Here is an 18,375-nt window from a genome sequence, read left to right as displayed (position 1 = left end):
GGGGGTAGGTTCCGAGCTACAAGTTACATTAGTGTGCGCGGTTATTATTCAGCTGCGTGAGTAAAGTAGCCAAGCAAAGTTCAAAGTCCTCCTCCTCTGACTCTATCAGTTCCAGCCGAGGTTAATTTTAGTCGCCTGTGCGCGCGAAGATCAGGACTGGAGGAAAAACGGTTACTTTGTAAAAAAAAAAAAAAAAAAAAGTTCTGCAGCTCTCTCCATTCGCGGATCAGGTCGGCGGGATGTCCCTTCCCCTCAGCGACGACGCAGTGATCTGACTTGTCTCTGCTGAGGCGCAGGAGGAGAGTCTCTGCTCGCACGGACAAAACTCTTCGTTCCCTCCCCGCGCGCTGCTCTCGAACTCCACGCACGCGACGGAGCAGAACATGGCCTTCCTGTCCGGCAGAGAGGACACGTCTTTGATCGTGACGGAGAGGGACCGCAAGGACGCGGCGGAGACATACGCGTGCCCGACGATTGAGCTGAGCAGAGCCGTGTCCGTGTCGCTGGGTCTGGACTCGGTGTCGTCTCCGCTCGGTAACATGAACCCGGCAGGCGGCGGCGCGTACGCGGACTGCGACCCCACGGGCGGCGGGAACGGTTCCCGCGGAGCCGCACCGGACCTGCTGGGACCGCCGGGGAGTCTGGGCACGGGAGGGGGCAGGCTGGTCCCGGCTGACGGCAGCCTCCGGGAGGACGACTATGGAGAGGTGTGCCAGGGCATGCGGCAGGTGAGCTGCATGGATCTGTTCAGACCCGGACACATGGACGGCGCGCACGCTGCCGTGACGCGCGGCTCGGTCATCTCCAGATTCGTCTGCAAGGAGTCCGGCGTGTTCGGAGAAGTCCCCGCGACCTCCCAGGTGACCGAGGTCGTGCCCCTGAAGCCGTACCCAGCTCACCCCGCCGAGTCCAGCCTGTACAGGGACGCGCAGGGGAGCGTGTGGTGCGCCAACGAGCGCGCGTACGGCGAGCCGCTCAGATCCGACGGACCTGGCGTCTTGTGTAAATACTGTAACTGTGCGCAGACCGCTTTGGGGTCCAGACAAGTCTGTAACTGTCTGTGGTTCAGGCGAGGGGGTGAGCCCGGGGGGAAAGGGGCCATGCACGCGGCTGCACAGGCGTACGGCCAAGTGGAAAGTTACCCAGACGCAAACCCTCAAGGACAAACCACTTTTGCTTCTATCAAGACGGAGCCTTCAGTTTGGGTGGACTGCACGGATCGCAGCTTCAGGTAAATGGGTTGGTTCTGATCGCTTGTCTGGACTTGCTTGTTCCTCCAGGAGGACAGCCTTGAAATCTTTTTACGAGCTCCTTCTTCTCCTCCGCCTGCTAATGAAAAGCAAAAGCGCAACGAGACAAGAGCTCGCGCTTCAGTGCGCCACTTCTCATCTAATGGGACATAAACCGAAGCACAATCCGATTCCAAATCGGCTCCGAGTGTTTGTGTGTTGCTGGTGGCCATGACTTGGACACATTGTGGGAGCCGTGCAGTGTATCAGCATAAATCACTGGAGTTATATTCAGCCCTGGCGTGTTCCTCTCTTGGCCTTGGACAAGTCCAGTTTCAGCCCAGAGAGTGAAGCAAAGTTCATCCAGTCTCAGCTTTACCTCCTTTTTTTTTTTTGTTTGTTGCTGCTCAAGTGACCTCCACATGAGTTAATATATCATTCCGTCTAAACAGAGAGCTCCAGCACCTGCTGCTGATCCTGCTGCCCTGAGGAGGAGAAGAAGAAGAGGAGGAATATTTATTGTCACCAGTTACTGATTCCCGAAGAGGCTAACTCTGGCATTCTTTAATCTGGAGTCTGCCGCTCTACTTGTGCGTGTGCACACAGCGGATGACGAAATGCACAATATCTAATTGGATTGAGGAGGTTAGAGAGCTGCAGCTCCAAATGAGACAGACCCAGTGACCCCAATCTGCACATATGTGTGATTTACCGCTGGGTGTAATGGTTTTACACGTACAAAATGAACAAGACGGTTTAACGCGAACGGCAAATGATGATGTGAGCCTGTTAGTAAAATATCGTATGCGCCTGGCACGTTTTAAAGAAACTTGCAAGGAATCGTTGGTTGAATGTTTGCGGGTGATGGACGTTGGAAGTCAACCTGATTCAAGATGGCCACCGCAGCCACCTGAGCCTAAAGCACAAAGATGATGAATGAGTCCGTTTTGCAGAAATGTGGCGCGGTCGCAGCTGAGAGTCATCCCCGACACACACTCGGAGCACCATGTCAATTTGAGATTTGCGTTTTAACAACTTTTACCGTCCACTTTGTCTGTCAGCAAAATTTCTCACGATCCACTTTTTTTTTTTTTAATTCAACTTGCAGAAAGTCAATAGATTCAAGATGGCCACCGCATGAAGAGGCTTAACAGTCCGCTTTAGGTCCGCTGCGCCTTAACGTGTTGCGGTTCAAGCCAAGAGTCGTCTTCAACGCGCTCTCTGAGGTGTCACAGTGGCACGTGCACGAAGTTCATCCAAACGTCTCACTGTCCTTCCTCAGCAGAGCACAACTCCAGTTTATAAATTTGGAATAAAAGCCCACGAGCAACAACAACAAAAAAAAAAACAAGCAGTCCTTGAAGAAATTCTATATCTCTCATTTTATGAAACCCTTTAAAAACTATTATTACTCTTGTTATGATGATGATGATGATGATGATGATGTGTGTGTGTTTGCAGGCATGGGGACTTTTTTCCTGGTGTGTACCTGTCGGAGCGGAGAGTGTGTCAGGTGTGTGGTGACGACGCCTCAGGTTGTCACTATGGAGCGGTCACCTGCGGCAGCTGCAAAGTGTTCTTCAAGAGGGCGGCCGCAGGTGGGAGTGAGGCGCACACGCACAGAACACGTCCGCCGATTTAATTCCTTACACCCACTTGTTGTCTAATTCCGACAGGGCGCAGCGACCTGACATTATGAGGGCGAGTTATTTATCAGTGGACGCCCACGTGTCGTTGCTAAGAGTTAGAGAGCGTTTTTTTTTTTTTCAGCTGAGCGCTCACCCTCCACGACTTTCCCTGTTTCTGTGACTCCAGGGAAGCAGAACCACCTGTGCGCCAGCCGGAACGACTGCACCATCGACAAGCTGAGGCGCAAAAACTGTGCGTCCTGCCGCCTAAAGAGATGCTTCATGTCGGGGATGAGCTTAAAAGGTATGAAAATAAAGATGTGAAACTGTGAATGGGGTCACTGAGTGGATCCGAGCTGTTCCCACCGCAACAGTTTCATTTCATTAAAGGTCATTTTTCCGTTTTTATGCCTTTTGGGACCAGCGATCAAGAACTTTCCTGCAGGAGAAACAGCTCGAGAAGCCGCCCGTCCTGATTTGGCGTGTTTGCGTGACGGATGTTTTCTATTGAGCAGTTTGCAGCTGAAGACTCTTTTCTCCCGTTGACTCATTGGTAATTTTAGGCCGCAGGCTGAAGGGAGCCGGCCAGACGAGAAGCGGAGAGGAGGAGCAGCAGCAGCCTGCCATCGCCTGGGGCCATGGAGACAGAGAGGAGAGGGCAAGGAAGAAGGATGTTGTCATGGAGTCCAGAAATGCTGCTGCCAGGGCTCAAGGTGGGGAGGATTAGTGGTGCACACGCTGACATGTCACGCTAATACAGAAACACGCTAAAATGTATGTTTTGTGTTTCGTTATCACCCGCCACTGAAAGGTGAAGGTGGGTGACTATGTTTTTGCTCGTGTCAGAGTCCTACAAAGTTTTATTGGAGTTCATCTATAAGTAATTCAGAGCCAACACAATTCAAGATGGCTAAAATTTGGTGTAGTGGTAGCTGAGGGTCATATCCAACACACGCTCCTTGTGAGAAACAGTGCTCTTCCACATATACACAGGTAACAAAGTCCAAGCTCAGTAATCCAGGTATACAATCCAGCAAGTTTCAGTCAGATCATCTGGACAGTTTTATTTTTTTTTGTGCTGAAATGTTTACTTTCCATCCAGAAGGCTTCATCAGTCAAGGAAACACACAACAGAACTGATTCTTCCCCCCATCAGCTTACTCCAAAGTGGAACAAACCAGTTCTGCTTGTGATTAGATGGTCTCTTTGGTACGCCCCTCCTCCATTGCCGGCCCTCTTCCTTGTTGACAGTCTTGTCAAACTGGTTGAAAACAACAAAGTCCATGCTCAATAATCCAGGTATACAATCCAACATTTTTCAGTCAGGTCATCTGGACAGTTTCTTTTTTGTGCTGAAACGTTTCGCCTTCGATCCAGAAGGCTTCATCAGTCAAGGAAGCACACAACAAAACTGATTCTTCCCCAATCAGCTTACTCCAAAGTGGAACAAACCAGTTATGTTGGTGCTAAGATGGTGTCTTTGGCACGCCCCCTCCTCTGGTGCCGGCCCTCTCCCTCGTCGACAGTCATGTCAAACTGGTTCCAAACCAACAAAGTCCATGCTCAATAATCCAGGTGTACAGTTCAACAAATTTCAGTCAGGTCATCTGGACAGTTTCTTTTTCTGTTTCCTTGACTGATGAAGCCTTCTGGATGGAAGGTGAAACATTTCAGCACAAAAAAAAAAAGAAGAAACTGTCCAGATGACCTGACTGAAAATTGTTGAATATACACAAGTACAAACTTAATGTAACAAAGCTTTTTATCTACTACTATACTATACTATACTATACTATACTATACTATACTATACTATACTATACTATACTATACTATACTATACTATACTATACTGTACTGTACTATACTGCATTGTACTGTACTGTTCTATACTATACAGTACTATACTATACTAAACAGTACTACACTAAACAGTACTATACTATACAGTGCTATACTATACTTTACTATACTATACTTTACTCTACTATACTATACTTTACTATACTATACTTTACTATACTATACTATACTTTACTATACTATACTATACTATACTATACTATACAGTACTATACTATACTGTACTGTACTATACTGTATTGTACGGTACTGTTCTATACTATACAGTACTATACTATACTAAACAGTACTACACTAAACAGTACTATACTATACAGTGCTATACTATACTAAACAGTACTATACTATACAGTACTATACTATAATATACAGTGCTATACTATACTAAAAAGTACTGTACTATACAGTGCTATACTATACTATACAGTACTATACTATAAAGTACTATAAAGTACTATACTATACAGTACTATACTCTACAGTAAACGGACTGTACTTATATAATGCCTTTCTATCTTATTGAGATACTCAAAGCGCTTTACACCACAATCTGTCCTCATTTACCCATTCATACAGCACTCTACTAGATCTCTACAAAGCTAATTGAACAAATCATTCTAAAGAGACTAATCAGAGCTTTATCACATTCATTCACCGATGGGACACACATCGGAGGCAATGAGGGGTTCAGTGTCTTGCCCAGGGACACTTCGTCATGTGACTGCTGGTGGATTCGAACCCCCAACTCTTGTACTGGAGGATGACTGCTCTAACCACTCAACCACAGCCACCCCTATACTATACTGTACTGTACAGTACTATACTATACGGTGCTATACTATACTGTACTGTACAGTACTATACTATACTATATTATACAGTGCTATACTATACTACACAGTACTATACATTACTATACTATGCTGTACAGTAGTATACTATACTGTAGTGTACTATACTATACAGTACTATACTATACAGTACTATACTATACTATACAGTACTATACTATACTATACAGTACTATACTAAACAGTACTATACTATACTATACTATACTATACTATACTATACAGTACTATACTATACTATACTATACTATACTATACTATACTATACTATACTATACTACTGTGCTCTACAAATCTAAGCATAAATTTGTACCAACACATGAAAACTGTCTGACTTCTCAATCTAAAAACTTTTTTGTATTTTTTATGGAGGTCATCGTTGTTGATCTATTCTCCGTCCCTTTAGCTGTTTCTGCATGTAAACAAATAAATGTGGTAGTTGGCACACATTTTGTTTACAAAGTTTTATTATGAAGATGCAGTAATTGTTGATAGGATTTTTATTTATTTATTTATTTTTTATTACAGATTTCTTTTTCTTACTTGAGGGTTTTGTTTTACTGGTGTTCATGACGAGCACCAGTCAAACTTTAGAATTAATTGTTGTTGTCCTCCCAGTTTGTCCATTGACAAAGAATGAATGAATCACTGGAGAAGAATCAGTGGATGTGCATAAGCAGCTAATCGACATTAGCGTACACTAAAATGTATGAAACTCAAGCGTCAACAAAAAAATCAGTGGTCATTCATAACACATCTTAAGTGTTACTTATAATTTGATCAAGATTACTACAGTTCAGTACATCACGTGAGTCTAAAAGATGAACATGTGGCAGCGATATGAATTTTGTGAAGGAATGCTTGCTCTTTATTTAATTTTTCTCTAAATGTTTAACAGGACATCAGTCCCTGCTTCTTGATATCCCCCCAACCCTGCGCTCCTGCCTGTCGCTGCTCAGCATCCTTCAGTCCATCGAGCCCAACGTGGTCAACGCTGGACACGACCCCGCCCAGCCCGACAGCCCGGCGTCCCTCCTCACCAGCCTCAACGAGCTCGGGGAAAGACAGCTGGTGACTGTGGTGCGCTGGGCCAAAGCAATTCCAGGTAGCACGTGTGCCAAGGTAGCACAGGTAGAGCAGGATTTCCTGCTGCACACTCCACCCTGTTTAAATTGCTTTAATCTGTCGTTTGTGGTTTAGTCCGCACCAAAAAAGGAACAGTGCAAGGTTAGAAAACGTTAAAGGAGCTGCTGGTGAGAGATGACAGATATAAAGAAATCTGTTAAAAGAGAAGCATCTAGAACCTGTCGGCCTTGGGCGAGGCCTCGAGATCAGAAGATAGCTGGTGTTGTCAGACAGATAGTTCCAGTTTGACACTGGAGCAGGCAGCAAGCAGACCTGTTCAAAAAGGAACCACTAGAGGGGGATAGGTCCATGTTTCAACTACAAGCCGAGGCCTGAAAATGGTTTGAATCGTGTCTTTCGTTTGAGTTAAATAAGCCAAGAAGAGTTCTTATGTTCTATTGATTTATTATTGTGCCTGTTTGCTAAAAGGCATGTGTTTACAGGGTTCCGTGACCTGCAAGTGGACGATCAGATGTCAGTGATTCAGCTGTCCTGGATGGGGGTGATGGTGTTCGCGTTGGGCTGGAGGACCTACACACTTACGAACTGCTCAATGCTCTATTTTGCTCCAGACCTGGTCTTCAATGAGTAAGTCATAAATAAACTTATAGCCACTCGTCGTGGGCTGACACGTTCAGATCATTAGAGGCTTTTAACGGTGTCTTGAACTTGAATTTATAAATTAGAACTAGGATTTTAAATGGTTTTTTTTCTAATCCACACTGGGTCAAATGTATACATACAGGCTCTAATACACCTGCACTAATGTTTCATTAAATGTCCCTCCTCGCGTTAGACACAGTTTGTAATTCATTCTTTAAAAAGCCCATTCCAGAAACGTATCAAATCAGGAATATTTTATGTGTGTGCCATCATTGTCCTTTTGGGACAAAATGTGTCAAACATTTATCCATCTGCCTACAAAGTATATGCATGAGTTCTCCGTCATGACTCCATCTGCTTTGTGTGATGCACCTGTCCCACAGCATGTTGCTTCTGCCACCGTGCTCGTCAGTTTGTTCAGCATTCTTAGAAACACACCTTAGCTCCTCCCAGCATGCATTGTTTCGTGCTCATAAAGCTCCAGTTTGGCTTGTTTGGTCAAAAACACATTTCTCCAGAAGACGTTTGGTTTGTTCATCGCTTATTTATTTAAAAAAATAAATGTAACCAGGTAAATCCCATTGAGATCACAAAACAGTTTTTCAAAGAAGACCTGGGCCTGCAGGTGGTCTAAACATGCATGTGCTGGAGTCTTGGTGGATCCTGGATTATTTCACAGCATCCTAACTTTTTCCTTATCATCTGAGGAGGTGCATTGTGGGTCTTCTTCTAGGTTCAGGAAAATTGGTGCACAGCGAGTGTATGTAAACCTCTGACCCCCCTCGCTACTTAGCGGTTCGTTTGTCGCGGTTTTTCAAAATAAGATTGGACGTGACACACAGTCGGCTGATTGATGGATGAGCCGCACGATCGGCATGGAATTTTAATTTCAAATAAATTATTTAAAATTATTTAGCACCTTTGTGCAGCCCACACTACAGGATAAATTGCCTGCTGCAGCTGATCAGCTGATCAGTGTGCAGAGCAGAGAAGTGGGCGTGGCCAAGAGCGCTTGCAGGCGGCAAAGAGCAGAGGAGGCAGGGAGCTGAAATCATGACGTTGTGTGCTCTGTTAGAGCGTTTAGAAACATTGTTTAGAATAATGCAAGAATGTGGGAAGAGTTTAAAACACCTTTGTATATAAATACTAAAATAAACTACTACTTACTACTTGTATTACTATTCCTACTTGGCGGTTTTTCACGTATCTCGGATCTTCAGCAATTGGTTTAGCATGAAAAAGTTTCTGATTTAAGCAAAGCTGACCGAGTTTGGCTCCGCGTTTTTGTCGAACAACGTTTGAAAACGGTCAGCGTGGCGTGGGGTTCGTTTCCACCTGCCATCATCGCAGGAGAGGAAAAGGCTCAGGGGAATCAAACTCCAGAGGGACTCTGACCAAACGCGCGATAAATTTTCAAACGAGACGGTCAACAAGCGTGTTCGGTTCTCAGCGTCTGATCGTTGAACTTGGTACCAAACTGAAGTCGGACTGTGTCACGAGCGAGAGGCGCCTGATGGAGATGAGTGTGTTTTGTTTGTAAATGAGAGTAAAGTCACAGGTTCTCCAAGAAGCTTTTTGTGTTGCACAAGCCAGACTCTCCTTCTGTGTGCGTCGAACCTCCTTACCTCCTGTGACCTGCATGGTTAATGGGTACGCGTGCCCCTCAAGCTGACCCTCATTCCTCTTCGTCTCTTTGTCGTTCTCCTTTTTCCATTATCCATCGAGCTCATTTTTCTCTCACCCCTGCTGCTTCGTCTCCGTTCCTCTCCACTCCTGTCCCCGCAGCCATTAATTCTCTTCCTCCCGTCTCCATCGGTCTGAACATCTCCTGGCTTCACACTGCCACTTTTTGTCACACCTGGCGTGCTGCAGCTTCCCCTCTCACGCTGTCTTTTTTGTTTTTGTTTGTTTTGCCTGACCCGTCCTCGCAGCCAGCGGATGCAAGTGTCCAGTATGTACGAACACTGTGTGAGGATGAAGCTGCTCGCCCAGAGGTTCTGCAAGCTGGAGGTTACCGAGGAGGAGTTCCTCTGCATGAAGGCCCTGGTCCTCTTCAGCATCAGTGAGTCAGCATCCTGTCTTAGAATAAAAATAGAGAAATAAAGAATAGCTTGAACTACGGCGGGTGAGTTATGACCAGAGCGGCGAGCGGCCATGTTTCAGAGAATTGATGGGACGGATAAAGTCGGTGAGAGTTATTGTTGTGTTCTGGCTTTTTGTGGTCACAGTGCCAGTGGACGGCCTGAAGAGCCAGTATTGTTTTGACGAACTGCGGACCTCCTACATCAAGGAGCTGGACCGCTTGGCCAGCAACCACGGCGAGACCACCCGGACGCAGAGGCTGTTTCAGCTCACGCAACTGCTGGACTACCTCCAGTCGGTAAACATGTGACTCCCCCCTTTTTTTTTTTCACTGATGAAAAGCACCACCACATGTCTCTGAGGCGTTATGTAAGTGTCATTTGTCAGCGACCTACTTCAGGAGAAAGTCGTTTGGATCTCCAAACACAAACACAGCATTTGACTCCCGGTGATACAGTGAAAATTATTTTCAACAACATCCGTGAGGTTATTCCAACAAACTCGATCAGCTGTCGCCATTCAGATTCAGGCAGGAGTTTATTTAAGTCCTTCAGCACATCGGGTTCTGTCTAGTTTTTTATTTTCAGTGTACTGGCTCCACCTGCTGGCGGTGAAGTGAACTGCTACTTTTTCTTTTTTTTATTGCTGCGATTTAATAATGGTTTTAGAATTTAGACCTACATAACATATTGTGTTTTTTTTTCCTGTCAGGACTCATATTTCTCAGAGTGATAACCTTTATTCTAATTATTTAAATTTAATCTAATCAGACATGTAACATTTAAATAACAAAACTTGAATTTCTCAAAGAAATGCAATGCCTTGCTGTGCAAAGTTTTAAACAGATACTGTGTTATCTGTTAGTGCTTGGAGTATGTGATGGGAATGACTCTCAGCTACTACCACACCAAATTATGGCTCAGTATTTGTAAAACTGATCCAGTTAAAGACATATACTGTATGTTTGATAAACTGAGGGGAGCGTCTTAAACTGGTTTGACTTCAAACATTCATCAATTGTAGATGTATGACCAGCGATTACTTTATGAAAATTTAATTTAAGTCTATCCACGGGTATGTTAGATATTTTGCTAACAGTCACACTGCTCATGGAAACGTTTTAAACAAAGATCACTTGATCATTAAGTGCTCGGAGCATGTGCGGAGGTGTAAACACACCAGCCTGGATCATCATCATCATTAACTTTTATTTCAGACACAATATATGATCCATATAAAAACAAAAACAACAACAAGAACACAGAGTTTAAAAGCTTTTCTATAGAGGCTCAAACGCCATTGAGTCCATAAAGTAGAAAAGGATCGCAATATCAATATCTGATATCAATATCTGATATCAATATCTGATATCAATATCTGATATATCGGCTGCATTTTAGCCATTTCTGTGTTGCTTTACCATAATGAGCCAGACTGACTCTAAAAGTGAATAAATTCTAGACGGACAGCAGATTTCCTAAAGCTTCATTTTAAATGTGCTTTCTTGAGATATTTTGCTAAGTGACAAACAACACACAGACACAGGCAGTTACATGATTGCCCACCGTTCGTGGCGACATGCACTAATCCCACGTTTAAATGTTGAAAGTAAATAGTTCCCTGCCAGGCATGTAATCATCGCCCTAAACTTAGACTTTAACTTCAGTTAAGAGCTACTCTCCACTCTCAGTCTCTGCTTCGTCTTTAAATGAAAGTCTCTAAAAGCAGCAATATAAAAAAATAATAAAAAATCCTGCACGTCTGAAGTGAACAGAACAGAAGAACATTAACCAGTTTTATAAACTGTCAGTGTTTACACATTTGTTTTTGTTGGAGTCATTGTTTTACCTGACAGGTAAAACCTCTGGCAGTAGTTACGTTGGTCAGCTCCAAACCTGAGGAGCTCTAAATGAAAAGGTTTAAACTCACTCGCTGGTTTATCGTCATCATGTTAATCTTCTTTTCCCTCCCAGTACCTCCACAACAAGGCTGTTATCACGTTTAAAAGGCAACACAAAATTAAAGACGTGAAGCCACAGTTTCAGATGACACCCACGTTCACACTGCAGGCAACAGTGACACAAATCTGACCTTTTCACCCAAATCTGATTTTTTTTTTTATGATGGTCTGAACGTCCCAGTTTTGAACAAAGCAAATCAGACCTTTTACAGCCGTACCACCCTGAACTCAACCAATTTCTTCTGATCTCGGAAGCTAAGCAGGGTCGGGCCTGGTTAGTACTCGGATAAGATCACCTGGTAGAGATAAGAACCAAATGACTAACATTATAGAATACAGACAAGTTAAAACCAACTCGCACAGCGTCAAAAGTCAGGGACTAAAAGTGAGTTTTCAAATGAGACTTGAAAACAGGGAGGGGGCCTGCCTGACATGTAGTGGTAAGTAATCAGGTCTCCTGTAAATGAGTCAGTGGGATTAACGTGTATAAATAAAGGTTGAGTGAACGATTGAAAAAAAAATCCACAGTTTTAGAATCTGCAACAGAGAAGGCCCTGTCACCTCTGACTTAAAATGAGTTCCTGGAACCAATAAAAGCATCTGCTGACCTCAGAGAGCGCTGTGGGACATATGGCTGCAGCAGATCAGCGAGATAAGAGGAGGCAGAACTGTTCAGAGATTTAAAAACGTACAGAATTTCAATTCAGTTCAGTTTATTTATATAGCGCCATATCACAACAAAGTTGTCTCAGGGCACTTTACAGGAACATTCACATGCAGTAGTCCCTCGCTACTTCGTGGTTCGTTTATCGCGGATTCGCTCTATCGTGGTTTTTCAAAATAAGATTGGACACGACACACAGTTGGCTGATTGATGGATGAGCCGCACGATCGGCATGGGATTTTATTTCAAATAAATTATTTGAAATTATTTAGCACCTGCTGCACCTTTGTGCGACCCACACTGCAGGATAAACTTCCTGCTGCAGCTGATCAGCTGTTCAGCGTGCAGAGCGGAGAAGTGGGCGTGGCCAAGAGCTCTTGCAGGTGGCAAAGAGCAGAGGAGGCAGGGAGCTGAAATTATGACATTCTGTCCTCTTTTAGAGAGTTTAGAATATTGCAAGAGTGTGGAAAGGGTTTAAAACGCATTAATACTGTATATATCTATATAAATAATAAAATAAAGTACTACTTACTACTAGGGGTGTAAATCACCAGCTTTACCACGATACAATATTATATTGATTTGTTTGTATAACAATACAATTTTTCTCGATATCACAAAGTCTGTCACGATACGATTTCGATTCTATTCGATTCACAAGTCTGCGATCGATATATTGGGATATCAAATGCCCATCTCATTTGCATATAAATAAATTTACAAAAACAATTCAAATGTGATTTAACCATGTTATTTCTGTTATTACAGGCACCAGGAATAAAAAAACAAAGTTTTTTCTTAATTAATGAAAAAATACAAATAAATGACCTGTTCAGTATAGTCTCACATTTCTCATGTTTCAGTGCATTTTTTAAACCAGTTAACTTAAAAGTGTCCTGATTACTTTTCAGTTATAAACAAATAAAAAATAGATATTGAGCTTACATAACATGGCTATCAATGCCGTGTTTATTCTTCAGGTGAACGACCAAATTTGTTGTTTCCCGAGTATTTGAACTCACACTGACACCTGTTGCATACGACATGAGTTTTGTCTGTTGAGTCGTCCTTCTGTTGGGATCCAAAATATTTCCACAGTGTTGATTTAAATCCAGCAGGAGAGTTATCATTATTCATTTTCTGCCTCGTCTGCCATGTTGCTGAGGCGGCCGCAGAGCGTAGCCGCGCACGGAAATGTTGAAACAGACGTGCCTTGAAAACTTCAAAATAAAAGCGTATTTTAAAGATGATGACGTGAATCAATCTTTTAGTTTTGCCACAATATAATTGAATCATTAATCACTGAATCGATATATCGATTTAAATGGATGTATTGTTACACCCCTACTTACTGCTTGTAATACTATTCCTACTTCACGGGTTCTCACTTATCACGGGTCTTCAGGGTACGGATGCCCCGCAATAAGCGAGGGACTAGTGTATATAGAAAAGCCAATTAGTAAAGTTCTCTATCTAAGGAGAAGGATTTTAAAATCAGAAGGATTTTTAAATTAATTTGAAAGTCAACTGGGAGCCAGTGAAGGGAGGCCAGAACTGGAGTAATGTGCTCTCTTTTGCCTGTACCAGTTAAAAATCAGGGTGCAGCATTTAAAACCAGTTATAAACATGCAGTAGAGGTCTGACTGGTCCAAACAGAAGCACATGGTAGTAATCATCCTGGATGTTATGAAAGCATGTGTTACTGTCTCGAGGTTATCTTTGGACAGTATGGGCTTCAGTTTAGACAGTCGCCTCAACAGACAAAAACAGGATTTAACAATCGTGTTTACATGTTTAGTTCATGGAAGGGTCCATTTCTACTCCCAGATTAGTGACAACTTGTTTCTCTAACGGGCGGACAGATGGATGCAGTGGTTCTTGATCATGCCATTAAGTGGAAACGACTTCTGTCTTCTTCACATTACGATTTAAGAAATTTAAAGCCATCCAGCATGGCTGCCCTCGTGCTCCCTTTTTTGTCCTCTTGTTCTCTTTATCACTTCGTCCTACATTTGTCAGCTCTGCTGCGCAACAACATCAGAAGTGATTCACACTCTGACGTGGAGCAACAGGATTTACTCTCAGCTACAAGCACAAGTTATAGCTAATTTTGTGTTTGCTGTGGTGGCCGTGTTAAATCCAGCTGAATTTGATTCCATGATTTGCTAACAGACCAAACAAAACATCATTATTACCCACTTTTCACCTTTCTATGGCAGTTAATAAGAATTATCTCATTTTACTGTTATAAAGTTATATTTTATTCATTTTAATAAACCAAATAAACCAGAAAAGAACTTTTCTTTTTAGAAAAATGTAATTTTAAGGTTCATTCATCTCATGAATTACTGTGTGACAGGCCCGTTTTAGTTTAAATCCACTGGTCCAACTGTATGGCTGCCATCTAAAGTAAAATTAATTATTTTGTCATTTTTAGGGGGAGATGTGTCACTTGTATTTGCCCAGATAAATCCAGGAGAAGTAAAAAAAATAATAAAACGACCAGACAGTTTAGGCTTAATTGCACATTTTTCACCTCAGCTGAAAGAAGCCTGACACCCAGATGTTTCTGTCAGTGAAGCACATCTTTGTAAGGAAGGGCAAAAGAAAGGATGAGAGTAAAAACCTCTGAACACTCACAGTGTGTTGCCAGATTAAAGGGTCACCATGTGTGTTTTTTCACCATCAATCCAACGTGTCATTTTTTTAAAACATCTGGGCACAAACGTAGCCAAGAGAAATTCCATCAGTAAAACCCTAAATGAATCACGCTCTGAGAGCTTATTTATCATGTCATTAGTCTGTAAAGGGCCTGGGAATATGTCTGTATACATGAATACCTGTGACCTTTGCCATGGTTACGCTGGTGTAGTTGTAGCTCAGACTGATCCCCAACTTTACAGTTCCACGCCTTTAACTACCAGAATCAGGAACTAGAGAAATTGTATTTCCTGCAAAAATGCAGTGTGAATGCTTATTGCAGAAGAACTTTCTGAAAAACAGCTGAAATGTACTTTGTAGCTGAAATGGAAGAACAAGCCTAAATTATTAGAATAAAACAGAAAGAACACATATTTGCTGAATTTGGTTTAAATAAGCCAGAAACAAGCATAAAAATTAGGAAATAAGCTAAAAAAGGGCTGAAATTAACAAAAAATAGATAAAAAGCAGCTGAAAAGTCAGCAAGAACATGAAATTACCAGAAGGAACTAGAAGGAGCTGAATTGAACTTAAAAAAAAAAAAACACTGTGGAATTAGTGGAAAAAGCTAAATTTAGCACTAAACAACTAAAAAGTAGCTGAAATAGCAGGAAAGCTGAAAGCACCATAACAAGCTGAAATTAGCATAAAGAAGTTAATTAAATTACACATAAACTTGGAATTTATCTGAAAAAGCTTAAATTGGCTAAAAATGTTTTAAAAAGTAGCTGAAAACGTAGAACCAGCTAAATTAGCAGAAGAAATCAGATGGAACATGTTTGCTGAAAGAAGCAGAAATGCGCACAAAACAGTGGAATTATTTGAAAAAAGCTGAAATTAGCACAAAAAAAAATTAAAAAGTAGCTAAAAAGCAGAAAGCAGCTTACATTGCCACAAGGAAGTGGAGAGAGCAAATTTTTTTTTGCTGAATTAGGCTAAAAAGTTAAAGTTAAAACATGTGGAATTAGCAGAAAAAGCTCAAATTAGCATAAAAAAAGCTAAATAGTAGCTGAAATAGCAGAAAAAGATTAAACTTGCTGAAATAAGCAGAAATGAGCAGAAATAAGTTATAGGAATACCATTTTATTTTCACTTGTTAATAAAATCTCAATTTGTACACATCCTTAATAATTGCTGTGTTTGTTGTCCACTGTTGTCATCACTCTTTGTTAAAATCAGGACTCTTTTGTAAATGAGTCTCCCAGGCTCAATAAATAAAGGTTGAATGAATGAACAAAAGAAGCACAAACATTATTTTAGTTGGCAGAAAGAATCTGAAAGGAGCACAAGCAGCTGAAAGTAGCTGAGAAAAGTTTAAATTTGCAAAAGAAGCTGAACCAGAACAAAATGTGAAAGAGCAGTAAAAGGTTGTAAACAGATGTAGAAATTTGAAGGATGTAAATAAAATGAGCTCAATTTATTTTCTATGAGGAAAATGGCAGAAAAGGCTAAATATTTCAAAAAGCTAAAGTTGCACCAACACCAAAAGTCAAAGCAGGGTTGTCCTGAAAGAGCTGAACGTTTTGATTTATGACTTGTTGAAACAGCTGAAAACTTCGGGACGAGAATTGCACTGAAAAATTTACTGGAAAAAAATGGATCACAATAGTGTGAGTGCTTCATAAACATTCACACCGTTAGGTTGAAACATCTACATCTGAATAACTTCTTAACTCAACCCAATTCAAGATGGCTGCCACACTGAGCTTAAAAAACACTAACATAGTTGTAACTCGATTACGTTCACAGATATCGGGCTACAATTTGCTGTGGGAGTAACTGAGGGTCATCCTCAAAACACGAGTTGAGCGCAACGCTTCTTTGCCTAAAAATTTGGCACTAACTGTTAAACTCAGTCCTATTTCTCTGTTAGCAAAATATCTCACAAACCATTTTGATGGATTTCAATGAAGCTTTCAGAAATTACTCTTTGCGTCCGAAACTGATGAACATTTGGAGTCTACCTGAGTTAAGACGCTGCCAGAGCTGATCAAACGTGGCCCACACAAAAATGGCTATACCTTTCTACAGATAATGAGATCAAATTTGGCATGGTAGTAGCTGAGAGTCATTCACAACACATACTCCAAGCGCTGTAATATCACAGGAGGGACGTCATTTTCACGTTTAGACCAAAACAGTTAGAACGCTTCTCCGATGGTTCTGTTTTAAGTCTTAATGTAGGAAATGCAGTGGGCGATGAGCATTTCTTCAAGAAATAGGACTTAAATTTCTCAGGATTGTCCTGGGATAGGGACATATGTGCTCAGTTAGCAGGAATCACATACACATGTTGAATTCAAAGCATTTATTCGTGTTCCCAGCAGGTGTTCAACCACCAGGGGGAGCGGCTGAGCCACCGTCCTCCTGGATCAGCTTGAGGACTCAAGTTAAAACAATTAGCTGTCAGAAGACCAACTCCTGGGTTGGTTGGTTGGGTGTGACTGGTGGAGTGAGACGCTCTGAAGCTCCCTCCTGCAGAGAGCAGAGCCGCAGCACTTTTGTCTCGTAAATGCTCGGCGCTGTGCCTCATGAGCTGGAAAGCAGCCTGGGATTTTCTGTCTGAGCCCTTAAGGCACAAGACCAGAACTGATGGAGATATTTCTGATATTTTCCCGTCGGTGGAGCTTAAGGAGTGTCAGGTGTCACCTCAGAGAGAAAAACCACCTCCCTTGAGTCTCGAATTGCAACCGTCAGCATTACTTGTATTTCCTCTCTTTATTATTGCTCTTTTTACTTTTACATTCTCTTTTTAATTTTTTTTCTTAATTTTTTTTTTGCTTTGCCTCTTTCTCCTGATCTCAGATTGTCAGGAAGTTGCACCAGTTCACCTACGATCTCTTCATCCAAGCCCAGTCCCTGCAGATGCGCGTCAACTTCCCCGAGATGATCTCGGAGATCGTCAGCGTCCACGTGCCCAAGATCCTGTCGGGCATGGTCAAGCCCATCCTTTTCCACGACACGGCCTAGTCGGCGAGCGCCTCCGCCGCCGGGCTGTTCGTTTGCGTGACGAGCTCCGACACTCAGAATGCGTTCATCCAGGAGCGACAAAAGAAGCTTCGAGGTTTAATGAAGTGAAAGAAGCGTCATTAGCTGTGGGTGAAGGAGAGGATGGCACATTCTTCCAGTGTTTTGTAAAGTAGCCACATCTACCTTGCTCTTCTCACTGCCTGCTCACTGTATCAAGCACGCCAGATTGTTTTTTGTTTCATTTGGGGAGATGATTTTTTTTTTTTAAAGCGCGCATTCCTTCACTCGAGCCAGTGAAAGCCGGCATGCAGACTTCTTCAGATCTTGCTGATTCCTGTCAGCTGAGACATGAAGACAGTAGTGAGAAAAACATGTTTGCAGAGTTCACAGCCCCAAAGCTTTTTTTTTTTTTTTTTTTGGTCTTGTGTACCCGTAGTCTGACATTTGAACTAGCTTTTTATCACAATGAGCGTTATTGTGTGCACCGACCTAAAGAATAACTGTTTGATTGACAGTTAATAATAAGCAGTTGTAACTTGCATGCTCTCTCGCCTGAAGGCATAGAAAACAGTTTTTTGTTTGTTTTTTTAAAAGCTCTTCTCACGTCTTGGAAACTTTTCAAAAACAGTCTGCCTAATCATTTTATTATGTGTTCATGTTCGGTGTGTTCAGTTAAACACCTTTAAAGTGACTGCAGTAC

The 18,375-nt window shown here is 42.3% G+C and overlaps 1 protein-coding gene across 1 annotated transcript; it reads left to right on the top strand.

Annotated features, from left to right (window-relative positions):
* Nucleotides 1-24: 24 nt before the first annotated feature.
* Nucleotides 25-18,063, top strand: LOC119408555 (androgen receptor). Its single transcript, XM_037675398.1, has 9 exons — nt 25-1,231; nt 2,691-2,827; nt 3,045-3,161; nt 3,421-3,570; nt 6,470-6,676; nt 7,140-7,284; nt 9,231-9,361; nt 9,528-9,679; nt 17,511-18,063. Exons 1-9 carry the CDS (start codon nt 384-386, stop codon nt 17,673-17,675), a joined length of 2,052 nt encoding a protein of 683 aa, XP_037531326.1. The 5' UTR covers nt 25-383; the 3' UTR covers nt 17,676-18,063.
* The last annotated feature ends 312 nt before the right edge of the window (nt 18,064-18,375 follow it).

This window comes from Nematolebias whitei, chromosome 4, assembly GCF_014905685.2.
Source record: "Nematolebias whitei isolate Nwh7 chromosome 4, NemWhi1, whole genome shotgun sequence".
Lineage (NCBI taxonomy): Eukaryota > Metazoa > Chordata > Actinopteri > Cyprinodontiformes > Rivulidae > Nematolebias > Nematolebias whitei.
This window is presented reverse-complemented; position numbering and strand designations above follow the sequence as displayed.

Bases quoted from the DNA above. Each gene is read 5' to 3' on its own strand.
- LOC119408555 (XM_037675398.1), top strand. From the start codon at position 384: ATGGCCTTCCTGTCCGGCAGAGAGGACACGTCTTTGATCGTGACGGAG. The intron at 6,677-7,139 runs GTAGCACGTGTG...ATGTGTTTACAG, and splicing joins CTGGGCCAAAGCAATTCCAG to GGTTCCGTGACCTGCAAGTG. The intron at 9,680-17,510 runs GTAAACATGTGA...TCCTGATCTCAG, and splicing joins TGCTGGACTACCTCCAGTCG to ATTGTCAGGAAGTTGCACCA.